This window comes from Schistocerca americana, chromosome 2, assembly GCF_021461395.2.
Source record: "Schistocerca americana isolate TAMUIC-IGC-003095 chromosome 2, iqSchAmer2.1, whole genome shotgun sequence".
NCBI lineage: Eukaryota > Metazoa > Arthropoda > Insecta > Orthoptera > Acrididae > Schistocerca > Schistocerca americana.
The window spans coordinates 968,661,578-968,678,815 of NC_060120.1; the positions used below are offsets into that span (position 1 = coordinate 968,661,578).

The 17,238-nt window shown below is 41.8% G+C and overlaps 1 protein-coding gene across 2 annotated transcripts in view; it reads left to right on the top strand.

Annotated features, from left to right (window-relative positions):
* Nucleotides 1-6,875, top strand: part of LOC124596233 (troponin C) — a 57,794-nt gene extending 50,919 nt beyond the window's left edge. For both annotated transcript variants that reach the window (XM_047135297.1, XM_047135295.1), the window contains one exon: nt 6,630-6,875. In XM_047135297.1, coding sequence (XP_046991253.1) covers nt 6,630-6,658 — 29 coding nt within the window. In that variant the 3' untranslated portion in view covers nt 6,659-6,875. The remainder of the gene's footprint in view (nt 1-6,629) is intronic.
* The last annotated feature ends 10,363 nt before the right edge of the window (nt 6,876-17,238 follow it).

Genomic DNA, 17,238 nt, shown 5'->3' on the forward strand with positions numbered 1-17,238 from the left:
AGCAACTTGGATGAATGAGCTGTTCAGCTGATTGTGCAATAGTTCTAGCACTTATCTGCTCTTGCTATCTCCGGAATTTATGGCGTAATTGTCCAAAATCCTGAGTCTACACACCAACAAAAAAACTCGTTTGGCCGCTACTTTCCTCAATGACTTTAGACATACCGACTGAATCTTGTCTATCCCTTCTGTCTTATTTAATCTCAAGTCTTCCAAAGCTCTTTTAAATTCTGACTCTAATACTGGATTCGCTATGTCCTCCATATCGACTCCTATTTCTTCTTCTGTCACGTCATCAGACAATTCCTCACCATTACAGAGGCCTTCAGTGCTCTCTTTTCATCTGCCCGCTCGCTCTGCCTTTGGCAGTGGAATTTCCATTGCACTTTCGTTATTGCCACCCATGCTTTTAATTTCACAAATGGTTGTTCTGACTTCCGACTTTTGAGTCAGTCCTTACGATAATCATTTCAAGTTAGATATCTTCGCATTTGTCCTGCATCCATTTTACTTGTCTTGCTGTATTCTTGTCGTTCCCTGGCCATTTTTATCCTTCCTCCTATCGTCCATAAATTGAAGTATTTCATCTGCTACCCGATGTTTCTTCGTAGTTACCATTCAACTAATTGTGTTTGTCTTTTCAACATCTGCGATTGATCTTATCAGAGATGCCCACTTCTCTTCAACTTAAGTGTCTACCATGGTATTCCTTATTGCAGTACCCAACTTCAAATGCGTCTCGACACTCCTTAGTAGTTTAGTATTCCCCTTAGTTCCACACTGATACCCTAGTACTAACCTCTTGTAGTTCAGTCATCATTACGAAAATGTGATCTGAATCTATATCTGCTGCTGCGTACGGTTTACAATCCAGTATCCCGTATCTTCAGGCCTTTTCCAAGTATATCTCCTCCTCTTTTGATTTTTGAACATTATGTTTGCTATTACCTGCTGAAACTTATTGCAGAACTCGATGAGTCTTTCTCCTTTTTTTAGTCATACTACCAAGCCCATATTCTCCCGTACTTCTTTCTTCTATTCGTTCTCTTATTACCGCGTTGCAATCACGCATGATTCTTAGGCTATCATGTCTTTATACATTTTGTATTACACATTATATATTCTCATATACTTTCTCTGTCTCTTTATCCTCTGCTTGTGATGTCCACTTGTATCCCTGAATTGTTTTTACTGGGGTTTAGTTGCCGTCTAACTTGATGAAAATAATTCTATCGCTGAACTGTAGTGACTCGCTCTCTGCTACACTTCCCTGTTCATAACATGCCCTACTCCAATTACAACATTTTCTGCTGGTGCTGATGTTACCTTACATTCGTCTTCACTGACCCCCCACTACATCTAGACTCAGACTTTGCATTTCCCTGTCCAGATTTTCTAGCTTCCCTATCGCGTTCAGTCTTCTGACATTCCACGCTCCAATTCGTAGAATATTGTCTTCCGTTGGTTATTCAATCTTTTTCTCACGGTCACCTCCCTGTTTTCAGTGCCCTCCCGGAGATCCGAATGGGGGATCAGTCCTGAATCTTTTGCTAATCGAGAGATCATCATGACACTTTTTCACTTGTAGGCCATATTCCCTGTGGATACATGTTATGTTCTTCAATATGGTGGTTTCCATTGCCTTCTGCATCCTCATGCCATTGATCATTGCTGATTCTTCCGTATTTTACGGCAGATTCCCACCTCAAGAGCAAGATATTGCCCTGAACCTGTGACCGCTTCTCCGCCTTCATTGACAAGGCCGATGGTGGAACAAGAATGATTTCTTATACCGGAAGTCTTCAGCCGCCATTGCTGATGATATTAATTCCAAATTTTAGCTGCGGAGAGGTTCGAAACAGTGGTACAAGATGTTTTAATTACTTGTCAAAGATGCTGCCATTCCACGACGCGTCGATTGTTTTGGTGCTATTATAAAGCATTAAAACAGTATAGATATGACTTCAGACTGTCTTTGTATCGTTCCTCCTCAGGGCGGCCGAACAGCAGTCGGATATATAGGTTTTAATGTTCCATAATGTCGTCGCCTAACATCTAAAATGATTTTATTCAAATGCAAATCATTTTGCAAACTGATGTAGAGTTTCGGGCCGATGTACCCGTGAATCTGGTGTGAGAATCCACGACTCTCAAGAGAATCACTGTGTTCACCTTTGTAAGGTCGGAATACATTCGACAGGAAACGCTTTTTGCCCGCAGAAACAGTCAAGTACGTTGAATCATTAACGAATACCTGTAGTGGTTTCACTAGATTACTTGGCGAACCTCGATTACAATGAGAAACACAGCCTTTTGCAGCTAGTTCCGCTAGTTATTTATTTGTCAGCTAGGCTTCCATTTATTCTCCTTTTACTGGCGTTACTGACAAAGAAAATTTTTTGCATAATGGGACAAGACAGCAAAGAATTTATAATCGTCAGAGAAATTAATTGTTAATGCTAAAAATACAAAAAATTAATATTTCACACTCATAGAGCTCTAAATTAGTAAATGTCATATGCAGTAACAATAGGTTACTACTTAAAAAAACTGCTGGGAGAAACACACAGGTCTGACAATATGAAGAAGTAGAGAGTAAGTTTCACTTTGTTTATTCAGTAACTATTCAGGATGGTTCTGGCGGTGCCTCCTCATCTTAAGTATTTCGAGCAGAGAAACTTTCTTTCCACAGAGAGGTTATGTAGTAGAAGCACTCTAGAGAAATAGGGAATGCAGGTTTTTTCGACATACTTCATTGGTGAAATCGTCTCACGTTATCAGCTGAATCGTGGAGTCGTGTTGTCGCAGTACTTCGACGAGTTTCTTATTCGTCATCATCGCCTGAATTCGCGTCCCATTATGGTCGTTTATATATTGCTACTGCTTTCTTTTGACTGATTACGTAACCCTTCGAAATGAGTTTTGAATCGCCAATGGGAAAGTCGTATACAAATAATCTATCGAGATGGCTAACAAATGTTATTCCGAACAAAAAAATTATGGATGAGCCCATTTTCCAGCTAACTTGTTTTTTGACTTATTTGTATGGTGTTGATGAAAGTGTTAATGACAAATGGATAAAAATGAGGGAAGGACTCATGGATGCTGCTGAAGAAATACTAGGAATTAGAGTACCATAAAGTAGCAGGAAAGAATGGATAACAGAAAACAGGTTGAAAAAGATGGAAGGGCCGTGAGAGTGAAAAAATGTAGAAACTGAAGAAGGAAAAAAGTGGTACAGGAAACTGAATGATACCAAAGCTATATTTACACAGAAAAGTAAGGATAAGGATTGGAAATGGAATGTCTGAAGGAAGCAGCACTGAACGAGGTGTTAGACAAGGTTGTTGCCTTTCCCCACTGCTGTTTAACGCTTATCTTGAAGAGACTATCGCGAGAGGCTTAGGTGGGAAAAGAGGAATATGAATTGGTGGAGAGAGAGTAGAATGTATAAGATTTGCTGATGACATGGTATTAGTGGCAAAACGTGAGCGGATAGTGAATAACGTGCTGAAAGATCTGAATGAAGCTTGTGTGGAATATGGGATGCAAATAAACACAGCAAAAACAATGAGTATGGTCATCAGTACAAGACGCAGACTGTCCAATATTAAAATAGGAAAAGCTATCATTAGCCAAGTAAATGCATTTAAATATCTTGGAAGCACAATAACTGAAGACTTGAGATGTCACCAGGAGTTGAAAACTCGAATTGCCATAGTGAAGGAGGCATTCATCAGAAAGAGGAGTCTTTATGTGGCAAATTAGATAAAGGTCTAAGGAAAAGGCAAGGCAAATGTTTTGTCTGGAGTGTGGCACTATATGGGGCAGAAACATGGACGCTGAGACGGGAGGATGAAAAAAGGTTAGAAGCATTTGAGATGTGGATATGGAGGAGAATGGACAAGATAAGCTAGATTGAAAACGTAAGTAATGAAAGAGTATTTGAAAGGTTTGGTGAGAGAAGATGTCTGCTGAAGGTTATAAGAGAAAGGAAAAAGAAAAGTTGGGACATTCATTGAGAAGGGAGCGCTTGCTAGCAGATGCTTTTGGAAGAACTGGTTTGTGGGAGAAGACTGAGATGAAGAAGGAGATACAAGATGATAGACGACAAAAGGGAAGAGGAAATTATGCGGACCTGAAGAGGAGGGCAGAAGACCGGACAGACTGGAGAACTACCATGTGAAAAACTGCCTTTGGCAGAACACTAATAATGATGATTATGATGTATGGTACCTCAGTAGTTTGCGAAACTATCTCAGTCCTACTTCTGAGTCAAAACTTCTACACATGAATTAAGATTATCTTCCATTTATTAACCACGCCTGCTACTTTGATCCTGCATCTTCTACTTAATCGACACATTCACTGATCTTTAAATAAATTAGCCAATCCGCAGGCTCCTGAACCAACTTAAGGGATACTAAAGATTACCTTCATGTAAAATATTAGTGAGTGTAATCACTGAATATACCCTCGCCTGCATTTTTATAGGATGAGACTAGCCCCAATTTACACGCTTACCTGAGCTGGATTTTATATTACTTGACACGATTGAAATATTCAGTACATTCTGTCCGGCTACAAATCCGCAAGCTGCCAAATTCATTATTTGCCAACTACATCGTAATAGCTTTACGGACATAAATCTGAGAGAATTAAATTAAGCTGCAAAAAGAGACTTACGGTACTGATATTGATAATCATCTTTCTAGGGTTGGTACCTCCTGTTGACTTTTTCCCGTATTGCGAATTAACGTTAAGTTTTTGATCTCCGCATTCTGCACGACACGATGAATCTCTTTCTTCTATTTACCCAGAAGTGTTTCGACACCTATGTGTCGTCTTCTGTGGATGTAGATTCGACTTATTTTTATAGAATTATTATAAAAAGTTCACAATTGGTTTTCTATTTTACGCCTATAAATTCTGACATGTATGGTCTTTTGACTGCTCACCTGAAATTACAGTGATTGTGAAAATTTATAGTGCTCTGCTTCTTTCGTTAAGAAGACACGGCATTATGACAACATTTTATTTCTAATTCAATTTTTTATCAAATGTTTCCAGAGACCATTTCAAGTCTCAAATAGATACGATGTATGTATGGAGATTGAAGCCACGAATTAAAATTTGTAGCAAGGCCAGGATTCCAACCTGGGTGCCTCGCTCACTTGGCAGATGCGCTAACCACTACGCTACACTGGAATGGCGACTTTGCGCAACTGCACAGACTACCATAGCACGTCTCCCTTCTCACTCCAAATTTCCATTCACACCTCAGCCTGCTTGCTATTCCCCACTAAGCTCGAACAGCATTGCAGAGTCTTTCCATCTGTACTGGAACAGCACCTCTGCATCGAAAGAAACGAGGGATTCTGCCTGAAACTCGAGCAGAGGTGCTTTAATCAAATGAAACTATATCGTTCCAGAGATATTTTCAAGTTACAAACATCTGTGATGTATATATGCAGACGGAAGTGACGTATAAAATTTGCACCCAAACCAAGATTCGAATCCCCGTGCCGGCCGAAGAATTGTGAGAAATAATCTATCTATAAAGTACATTAGTCTGAGTGTGAGCCGGCCGGTGTGGACGAGCGGTTCTAGGCGCTACAGTCTGGAACCGCGTGACCGCGACGGTCGCAGGTTCGAATCTTGCCTCGGGCATGGATGTGTGTGATGTCCTTAGGTTAGTTAGGTTTAAGTAGTTCTAAGTTCTAGGGGACTGATGACCTCAGAAGTTAAGTCCCATAGTGCTGAGAGCCATTTGGACCATTTTTCGGACCCGCGTCTCCTGCTCACTAGGCAGATGCGCTAACCACTAAAGCACCCTGGCACAGTGGATCTGCACAGCTGACGGGCTATCCTAGTGCGCCTCCTTCCTCAATTAAAATTTCCATTTTCACTCATTGCATCAGTCTGCCCGTATACATCATAGACGTTTGAGACTTGAAAATGTCTCTGGAACCATATAGTTACATCTGATTAAAGCATGTATGCCTGGCTTTCATGCAGGGTTCTGCGTTCAGTAGGTTGCATAGATGCTATTCCAAAACAGTTGGAGAGTGTCTGCAATGACTGGCCGCTGTGGGCGAGCGGTTCTAGGCGCTTCAGTCCGGAACCGCGTTGCTGCTACGGTCGCAGGTTCGAATCCATCCTTGGGCATGGGTGTGTGTGATGTCCTTAGGTTAGTTAGGTTCAAGTAATTCTAAGTCTAGGGGACTGATGGCCTCAGATGTTAAGTCCCATAGTGCTTAAAGCCTTTAGAAAAGCGTCTACAATGCTGTTCGAGTTTAGGGTGAATACCAAGTGGGCTGAGGCGTGAATGGGAATTTTGATTGACGAGGGAGGTGTGTTAGGCCAGTCGTTGCGGTTGCGCAGAGAGAGCCATTGTGCCAGGGTGGCGTAGTGGTTAGCCATCTGCCTAGTGAGCACGAGACCTGGGTTCGAATCTGGGCCTTGGTAAAGAATTTCTCGTCGCTTCGGTCTGCGTATACACACAATTTATTATGTTTTTGTGGGCCAAAAGTAAGTTACCAGGATCAAAGCACATCTTTTTTTCTGTGTGCAATTCAGTTTTTTTTTTTAGAATAAGAGTTCCATTTGTTTTCTCTGGTGTGTTGCAGAGTTCATGGAGATGATGACGGGAGAATAAGCCAGCAAATGCGAGGGGTACGGCGCCCAGCGGTTTACTCACTACGAACACCAGGACCAAGTGCAACAGCACCACCTGCTGCGTCATCGCCAAAGCCGCGAACCCTCCTGAAGGGCCACGGAGAAGCAGCACTCATCACACCCACGCAGCACTCGTCTCAGGCACTATTGCTAACACTTAGCAACAGACATTGTAAATAAATAATTTCACCACTAAACTGCTTCCGTGTGCATTCATTTTCTTTTCCCAGTTCACTTTGTCACTCTCCTTATCATCTTGCAAAAATGGCGTCAACGATTGTGGCGCAGTGACATTTTAAGTGAGATGAAGAGATCGTCGATAATGGAATTCCTCAAAACATGATCTTCGCAGCTTGGTTACACCTGCTTTTTACAATTTTTATCGTTCTGTGTACCAGATATCTCCTGCTTTACAACCACGGCCTAAATTCTAAAAAAACAGGTGGCATCAATGTTGTGATCACTGGTAATGACAATTTGTGTTACATTTCACTTACGTTGGTTGTAGAATTGGTGTGTGTTGGTATCCGTAGCATTGTGATAATTCACATACATCCTCGTGCAGAGAAAACATTGAAATAGAAAAACTCCACTGAAAAATCGTGTAACTACGTTGAAAATATTCTTGAGAAGCTTCTAGGTGAAGCGGAATAATATTACGATAAAATTGTGCCAAATTAGTCTAATCTGCAAGTAACGAACGAACAAAGAAGGGGAAGAATGAAGTTGACATTCAGCAGTTAGTCGACATCGAGGGCAGTAGCAGTAGGGATGGAGAATTAGTTAAGTCTGAAAAGGCTGCGGCGAGGAAGCAGTCGTGGCGGCGTAAAGAAATATTCCCGAAACGGTAGAGAAAACCACGGAGAAAGAAAAATCAAAATAAAGAAAAAAGTTCTGATATAAAAGGAATAGCGAAATAGTACAGAGAAATCATGCGGTTGATGTATGCTTTTAACAGGGCAAGAACAGAGGGTCTGTTGCTGACTTCAGAAATGGTAAGTTGCGTAATTTATATACGAGGGGCAGTCAGATGAACACGGAACCAAGGAATGCTTTCACTGAAAAGTAATCACCATAAACGTTAAAACATTGATCCAAATGGGAGACGAGACAATCAAATTATGTTTGTAAAACACGGTCGGTCGCTGACGGATCCACAACATCCACTCTTGCACTTCCTCGTCCGACTGAAACCAATGTCCACCCATATTTTTCTTCAGGTCGCCAGCATCGAGCCTGAGGTCGAACGGCAAAGCCAGCAGTGGAAAAATCCCACTTATCACCGCCAAAGTAGTCCAGAGCTGTTCGCACAAGTTCAAGTAAGGTCATGATGACCTCCTTCGACTGCAGGGTCCCTCTGCTCGTCAAGTTCCCGGAGCGTCACCTGGAGCGTCAGAGCACAGAATTGTGGAGACACTTTGCATAAACTGCGCCATAAACTCTAAACACTCAGGAATGCTATTGGATGTAATCATGCTGTCTCACGATAACGCCCGCCCGGGCGGTGGGTATCGGACGAATGCTACACTACACTTCAGCGATTTGGTTGGGAAACACTGCAAAATTCTCTGTACCGCCGTGATCATTCACCATATGATTCTCATATCTTTGGCGATCTGAAGAAACATGTGTATGGATGTCGGTTTCAGTTGGATGAGGAAGTGTAAGAGTGGGTGCGATAGTGTATCCATCAGCGGCCGACCGCGTTCTACGAAAGAGGAATTGATCGTCTCATCTCCCACTGGAATAAATGCCTTAATACGTCTGGTGATTACTTTTTAGTGGAACCATTCCGTGATCTCTTTGTGGGTGGTGTTCCGTTTTCATTTGCTGCCCCTTACGTTATGCATGCTGACATCCATTGGTGTAAGATGTACCCCGTTGTTTTTGAACTATATGAATATACACACACCAGGTGTTTCACAATTTTTATTACAGGCTGCTCTTAGGGGTTGTGGAGAGGCCTTACTAGATAACATTTCGTTAAGGAACCCAGGTCTCGAAATGTACCATGTGGGTGTGATATAAGTTTTGTAAGCTCCCAATTACATGTTTCTGTAAGAAATTTAAGCCAAATTTACCTCCCACTCTATAAAAAATCTACATTTTACCAAAATTATGTACCCACTAATAGTTATCCAATTTAAAGTCGTATGCTGACCTTTGGCTAAACAGAACCTAATTTGAATTCAACTGTAACTGGTCTGAATACAACGCGTCTTTTTTATTGAAAGAGCAACTGAAGTAAAACAGTTATCTGACCCTAATCAAAACCATTGCATACCATATGGTGCAATGTGGCAATGCGTAATGATAAACCTTTAAACACTGGGACGGGGAGTGTAACTATTCGAATGACAACGATTTTAGAATGAAGTACGTATTAAAAAATGCAGTGTCTGCGCACAAACATAGGTCTGAACAATACTACGCTTAACAAAGTGAACAATGATTTGAAAATGCTACAATGTTAACAGAGAATTTCTATAATAAACAAACAGCTTAGTCAGCTGATATGTTAATGCATGATTCCAGGAAGTGGGATGCTCTCTCTCTCAGCTTTGAGCGAGTAAACTAGCTGACAATAATTATTCCTACACACCAGATGCGCAGTGCTGCTGTCTTATCTCAAACTACTTCTTTTCAAAATTAGTAACCGTATTAAAAATTGTATTGTTTACGCCCTCCAATATATACATCGTATTCATAGTTGCTGTCGTTTACAATAACTCTTCATTCATCTAACGGATGCAGTCACATATCAGCACAGCCTTACTAAATAAATCCATCACCTACCACATTTCAACTAAGAATGTATCAGACTGCGGAGAGGCAAAAACCGTGCTACAACAAGACCAAAGATTGTTTAACAGTAACATAACTTGCTGTCTTTCTGACTTTTACATCGACAACTTACAAAAATCAGAATGAGATGCCTACCTTACAGTTTGAAGACGGGATCACTTTCACATCTCCCGCTTCACGTTACGCGTCCCGCGTGGTCTAGGCCGCCTTGCCATAGTTCGCGCGGCTGCCCACTTGGGAGGTTAGAGTCCTCTCTCGGGCATGGGTGTGTGTGTTGTCGTATGGAAGCTTAGGGACCGATGACCTCAGCAGTTTGCTCCCATAGGAACATAACACAAATTTCCAAAATTTTCACGCTACGCACACAGCGGAGACGATGCGGTCTGATCTACGTACTCTACGGGAGTGCATGGCATGGACAGCGTTACAAGTACACGCCATCGGATTCTCTTGTACATTACGGAGGACGTTCTTTTCAAAGTAGAGAGTGCATCCCGTCCGTGGAGCATTACAATCAACCCTCCTAGTTGCGGACATACCAGTTTCTGCCAGCTATTGTTGTAGCTAGGCGCGACTGGTATATGATATAATTACAACAGTTAATGACTATGGTGCCCTTTCCCCACTTTGTGTGTGTACCGTGAAGTGGGAGATTTCATAGTGACCTGATGTTGAAACTCATTTTTTGTCCAAACAGTACACTTACAGACACGGCTTACTTGCTAGAACTTTACTAAATCCGCTCTACAGCCCCTAGGAACTTGTAATCGGAATTGTGAAACACCCTGTGTAGTAGCCTGCAAGCACAAAGAACACTGCTAAAATCTCATCACCTTTATGAGGGCCATTTATATGTGCAGTCGAAACGCTAATCGTTTTCACGACATGACTCACATAGATGTAAAAGCTTTGTTGCAACTGACTGAGGGTCTACACTTGATATTTTATTTTAGAGTACGAACAATCAAAAATCGATCGGTGTGGAACCATCTTCACGTCCTCTGTATTCTAATCTACATGCGTCATTTTATAAGATTTATTGTTTCAGCATGGCAATTTAACTTCGAATAAAATGATAATATCATAAATGGTATAATACAACAAGTAGCGGCTATATAGTGTAGCATTCTTAGATTATACCATATGCTAAAATTTGGATCTGTATCGTGTTTTATCACTAAGTGAATTAGCAATTTTTCCGTAGTTATACGTATGAGACTGCCAAATTCACCCTAATTATTGTATAAAGGGACACATGTACCACTTCTGTCCTGCGTTCTACATAGTCTACACTTGAGTACAACGTACAGAATACGACAAGTTGAAAAAGACAGGGCTAGGCGGAGGGTGATAAGCAGGTAGATGTGATAAACCCCTTCCCTTGAAAGTTCCTCTCCTTCATACCTCCTCTGTCACAGATGACGTCTCACTCATCTCATTTGTACTAAGACTGCAGCACAGGCGCTGTGCCAGTTTGCTTCAACCGTCCTGAGTGGAATTTATAGGTTCTAATTAATGTTCACCAGCCTGCAGTCTTCTACAGTTGTCGTCCCCTGCGCATAAAAGAGCACAAACGTCGTTAACCCGCTATATTCAGGCTGTAATAAACTCTTAGCGAGGAACTGATATTGTATGAATAACAAAATTTTCAATTAGGTTGTTTATACGGTATGCCACTCACTTTTTATTAGCAGAATACGAGAAACTGCACAATTATATCCCACTTTATGAATAATAAATCATTTCAATTCTTCACACTCTCATAAAAAATAAACAAAACAATGAACTGCCTATTTGCATAGTTTGCAACTTGAGCGTCGTGATGATGAAATGATGATGAGGGCGGCACAATACCCAGTCCACGAGCGGAGAAAATCTCCAAGCCGCACGGGAATCGAATCCGGGCCCACTGTATGAATGGCAAACTCGTTACCATTCAGCTAAGCAGTCGGACTAGTTACGAGTCCAAACAACCAGAGATTGCTAATTAAGTTCCCAACCGATGCCGACCAAGACAAACAACACCTCTGGTGTCCGAGACTACCGAACCAGCTCTGATCTTACAGCTGAACCACTTCGCCCGCCATCCAAGCTAGGTGCGATCCGAAGATCTCCAAAGTGCTTCGTCTGCCTTTTCGTTTAGCTGTAGTTTATTCTGGAAATTAACACTTTTGAACTAATGGAATGATAGCTTGCTATTGAGAAATGCTTTTACATGAAGTGCAGGTAAATACAGCACTTTCTTTAGTTTTTCTAACGTTAATAACAGGAGATTATCATTTTGGCGCACAGCTTCCGAACGCAGCAGCCAATCGTGGAGGAGGACCACGACTTAGGCGGTCTTTCCCACGACACACGTACCGAAGAAACCATCTGTCATCGGTACCTGTCACCATATAACGTCATCTTGCCACTGTTGTCTTCTCAGCTGCTCTCGGAAGGGCTTCTTGTAGCCGAATATGATACTGTAAAGGCAGATATATTACAAAAACGTTCGTAAAACAACGCGGAACAGCCAGAAAAGTCATTCTTTGGGATGTCGTTGAACTCGCATGTCACACTGTGTTAAATGTCGGTTTTCATCAAGGCGTTGACCCTTCATGTGAATTTCTGCCCTTTGTCTTCTTGAGATGGGTTTGTATCAACAACACCAAGTCTTGTGACCTGTGACAAATTTTTACAGGAAACAACGGCCCGCGTTTTGCGTTCAAGTCGCGGCAGACGTCCACAAGTCGTTTTTGGTGCACGGGAGTCAATATACGGCATGTGGGATAAACTTTGCACACTTCTCTCTTCTTCTAAACAATCTGGACAATGTCTTCCTAATTTGATTTAGAGATGTTGCTCCACTGCGATTCATGACACAATAATGTTGTCACCCCACTGCCGCACGTCCACTACTCAACACCTCCTGCATATAACTGACTGCTCGAATGCACATGTGTTGTTTACACTTGCCACCGCATTTACTGCTCTGGCGTAGCTTACATTCAAGGAATAAAAGCAGTGCGGGACTTTTTGGAAGGACAGTGTATATATTGCAGAATCTAGCTCATCAGAAAATAGGGCCGGCAAGTTCCGTGATTTCAACGAGCGTTCTTCAAAGTGACATTCTGGTTTTTGTTCACGGTAACCTGAGTGAATGGCGACAAGTCAGGGTATGAGGATCACCCCAAAACAGTACATAACTCCCGCCACACTTTACTGGTTAGGCGCCTCATTAGGCCGTCGGTGAGCGCCCTATAGAACGGTAATCGTCCGACTAGATTGTCGAGCGTATACGGTCGCACACGACCGACTAATCCCAAGACACGCAGCGCGACTGTGAAAGTTAAGTGTAAGAACTCTAAACTCGTGTCTGTGTTTATTGAAACTCGTGTTTATAGACGCCTGTTTGGAACCTGAGAAGAGTATAAAACTTATTTTGATATATTATTATTATTATTAGTGTTTTGCCCTTAAAGAGCGCATTTGGACTAAACTACATGGCCAGTTCCTTTTGCTGCCTTCCTTGCTGCCCAAACTTCCCTCATTCGCTCGCTGTGTTTCTGTTTCCGGTCCTCTGTCCATGCTTCTTGTCGGCTTTGTGTCTTCGGCTTCATCTTGATTGCCTTTTTGGTTGCCCATATTTCTTTCATCTTCTGGCTGTGATCTTGCTTGCGTTCTTCGGTCCATTTTATGCCTGTTCGTTTGTCACATTGTATCTCATGTAGTTTACTTTTCTTAATGATGTTTCTGAACTTTATTCTGTCGTTTATTGTGTCTGCTGTTATGTTGAGTTGGTTCAGGTCGTTTTCTACCTCTGCCACCCATTTGTTGTTTCTGGTGGTTACCCAGTCAAAGATCTGTTTGGTCAGCCTGTGTGATGGCATTCTGTATAGGTGTCCATAGAATTGTAGTCTGCGTTTTCTAATCTTTTCTGTGATTGTCTCCGTATGTTTGTACAGTTCCTCTGTAGGTTTCTTGATCCATATTCCATTGTTGTTAGTTGCGCCAAATATTTTCCTAAGTATTTTCCGTTCTACTTTTTCTAATTGTCTGATACGTGTATGCCCTAGGATTAGTGTGGTCTCTGCTGCATATAGTGCCTCGGGGAGCACCACCGTGTCGTAATGGCGTAATTTGGCTTTTTGTGAGATAGACTTCTTGTTGTAATGATTCCACACTACTTTGTATGCCTTGTCCAGTTTAGTCTTTCTTTCTTCGTTTGAGTCTCTGTTATGTCCACTCATTTGTAGTGTTTCACCGAGGTATTTGAAGTTTGCCGTTTTGTAAATCGTGCCATACTTTGTGTTCAGAGATGAGAGTTTCTTTGTGCTCATAAACTGTGTCTTTTCGTAAGAGATCTGTAGTCCAGTTTTGGAAGCGATTTCGTGCATTTTTTCAATAGCGTCTTTTGTTTCCTTTATACCTTTCGTGACAATCGCCAAATCGTCTGCAAAAGCCAGGCATTTAATCTGTAGGTTTCGTAAGGTTATCCCCTGTTGTGATGTTTCCCATTCTTTTATGACCTTATCTAACACCAGATTGAAAAGGAGAGGTGAGAGGCCATCGCCTTGTCGGACACCTGTGCGAATTTCAAAGGGCTCTGATAGTTCCCCACAGAACTTTACTTTGGAGGTCGTGTTGGTTAAAGTTTGCTTTATGATAGCCCGTGTTTTGTTGTCCACTTTGTATTCTGCTAGAATTTTGAAGAGAGTTTTCCGGTCGATAGAGTCGTACGCCTTTTTGAAGTCAACAAAGGTAATGATCAGGTTCTGTTTGTGTTCTAAAATCATTTTCAGGTTCCAAATTTGTTCCGAACAAGACCGCCCTTTACGGAAGCCTGCTTGGTATTCCCCAATCAAGTGGTCGGTCTGGCATTCTAGTCTGTTCAGTAAAGCTTTAGAGGGGAACTTGTATGTGACCGGTAGTAGGGATATTCCTCTGTAGTTGTTCGGGTCAGTCTTGTCACCTTTTTTGTGTAGTGGGTGTATTAGGGCAGTTTTCCAGTCGTCAGGGATTTTCATGGTCTTCCAGATGTCTTCCAAGATCCTGTGGATGTCTTTGGTGAGTTCTGGCTCTTTTAACTTCCAGATTTCCGCGATGATGCCATCTTCTCCTGGTGCTCTACGATTCTTGAGTGACTTTATTATTTCTTTAACTTCTTCTAGAGTTGGAGGTTCACTATCTGGATTGTATGTGCTCGTTTCTGTCATCATTTCTTCCATGGGGGGGGGGGGGGGGGGGGGGGGTCCGTGTTGAGCAGTTTTTCAAAGCACTTTGCCAGAATGTCACAATTGTTTTTGGTATTGGTTTCTAGGGTTCCATCCGGTCTTCTGAAGCACAAGTTGGGTGGTCGATATCCAGTCATATTTTCTCTGAACGTTCTGTAGAAGTTTCTTGTATTGTTCTTCATGAAGTCCGATTCGATCTCTGTCAGTCGCCGTTTGTCATACTGTCGTTTTTCACTGCGAATGATTTTTGCTTGATTGCTTATGTGTTTTCAAGAAGTTCATCCAATTCTCTTAGGATTTATGGCTACTAAATTTTTCCATGCACTTATTCGTTGGTCAATAGCTTGGTCACATGTGTGGTTCCACCAACGGTGTTTCCGTGTGCGTGGTGCTTGTGCTACTTTCATGGCCTCTGGGATTCTTCGTGAAAGTTGTGTCCAGTCTGTCGTTTTCTCCATTTTAATTTTGTGTAATATTTGTGTCTGGTTTAAAGTAACGTATTCTGGTTCTGGTCTAACAATTTTGTTCTTCTGGAGCTTTTTCTTGGGCAAAAGACGAATCCCGATCTGTAGTAGGTGGTGGTCTGAGTCGAAGTAGCCTTTACGGGTGTCTATGTTCAAAATTTATTTTTGTGAGTCTTTCTGCACTATTACGTGGTCGATTTGTAGTTCTTGCTTTCCGCTGGGGAATTTCCATGTGGTAAGTTCTCGTGTTGGTTTCTTGAATTTTGTTGACATAATGGCGAGGTCGTGGCTTTTGCAAAAGTCTATCAGATGTTTTCCGTTTTTGTTGGTGTCCTTGTGTGGAGTAGGTTTTCCTGTGATATGTCTGTATATCTTTTCTTTTCCGAGTTTGGCGTTGAAGTCTCCCAGTATTATTTTGACTCTATGTGCAGGAATTTTTCTGATAGTTTCTTCCATTGTCGTCCAGAAGTCATCAATTTCGTCCGGGTTTTTTCCTGTTGTAGTCATTAGTCGGTGCATGTGCGCTGATTATTGTGTAGGATTTATTGGCTGATTTCACTGTGATGGTGCTGATTCTTTCGTTTGGTGACGAAAAGTCGATTATGCTGTCCGTGATGGACCTGTGTGCTGCAAATCCTGTGCCAAAAAGCCTTAGGTTTTTCAGTTGTCTCAATGGTTTTCCTTTGTATATTCTGAAATTCTCCGTGTTGAAATGGTCTTCGTCTGTGAATCGTGTTTCTTGCAGTGCACATATTTTGATTTGAAATTTTTTGAGAGTGTCTGTCAGTTGTTTCATCTTTGCTGTCTTCATCAGTGTGTTCACGTTGAGTGTGCCGATGTAGTGTTTGCTTTTAGTCTTGAGGGAGTTTGAGAAGCTCCGATTCTTCTCATGATGTCCGTGAGCCCCCGGAATCCGATGCTCACGACAATCCCAGTCTATTGACTGGGGCCCGGGGTAATGAGATTTTTCTCGTTGTACCATCATGATGTTTAGTAGTTGGATGTATGGCATGCTGCCGAGTACAACCTGACTTTCCAGATCAGGAGGTTGGTTGAGGCCGCCACTGACATGTGGAGCAGACGCCTTTTGTAGCCGCCCGCTGTGGGAACAGACGCTACTAGTAGTTTTGGTCCGCCCCGAGTATTTCATTTCCTCGGTACCACCTATATCTAGGAGGCATTCCCCTATCCGCCACCTGGGGAGGCGCTCGGTTGCGGGTCTACTAACCGCCCCGAGATTTTATATAAAATTCAATTTTGAATGTAAATACGATGCGCAAATCCTGGCTAGCCGGTACGACGAACAATTCGTCTGCGAGAAAGCAATCCGTTTTCATTGAAAGTTACATATGCCATCTGCCTTGCAAATCAAGATGACTCAGATTTAAATGTTGGCCCCGAATATAGGTAATATTTATCTTCAGTCTTGCAAACAATCACTGTACCAGGACTGTTATTCTAATTGTACAGAAACTGAACATAAAATTTAGCGCATCTGACTTTCTGATAAAACTGTTTGAAAACTCGGTGAAATCTTGTTCTTGTATTAAGCCTCTGAACAGATATGACATTATTTTCACAAATACACTCTGAGACAGTGGAAATGAATTCTGATGATAATTAAATTTTTTTGTTACATCTGTGCGCACGGAACTCTTGTCTATTCTGCAACCTGTTATTATTAAATAACAGTTCTTGAGACTGTAAAAAATCAGATTTTATTTGTCGTGCTTGCGATGTGCAACCAAGACGCTATCTTACTAATTTTCAGAAAATGTTTCTCAGTACGCAACTCACGATGTGCAATGCGAGTATGTCATGAAAGTAAAGCAAAGTGGGGGAAAGAATCTTAACGGCTAATAAATAAGAACAAGATTCCAAGTTTAGCTACGCTTCATTAAACCATGACAACAATACACCCTTTTCATAAAGTTCTTACACTTAGACAAGTTTGCAAAATATTTCTTAACAACTTTACTATGTACAGTTAATTTCCTTGACACTTGTTTCAATCATAATACAAAGTCATATGCTGTATTGTAAGATTTCTTCAGTAAACTTCGACCATACGCAGT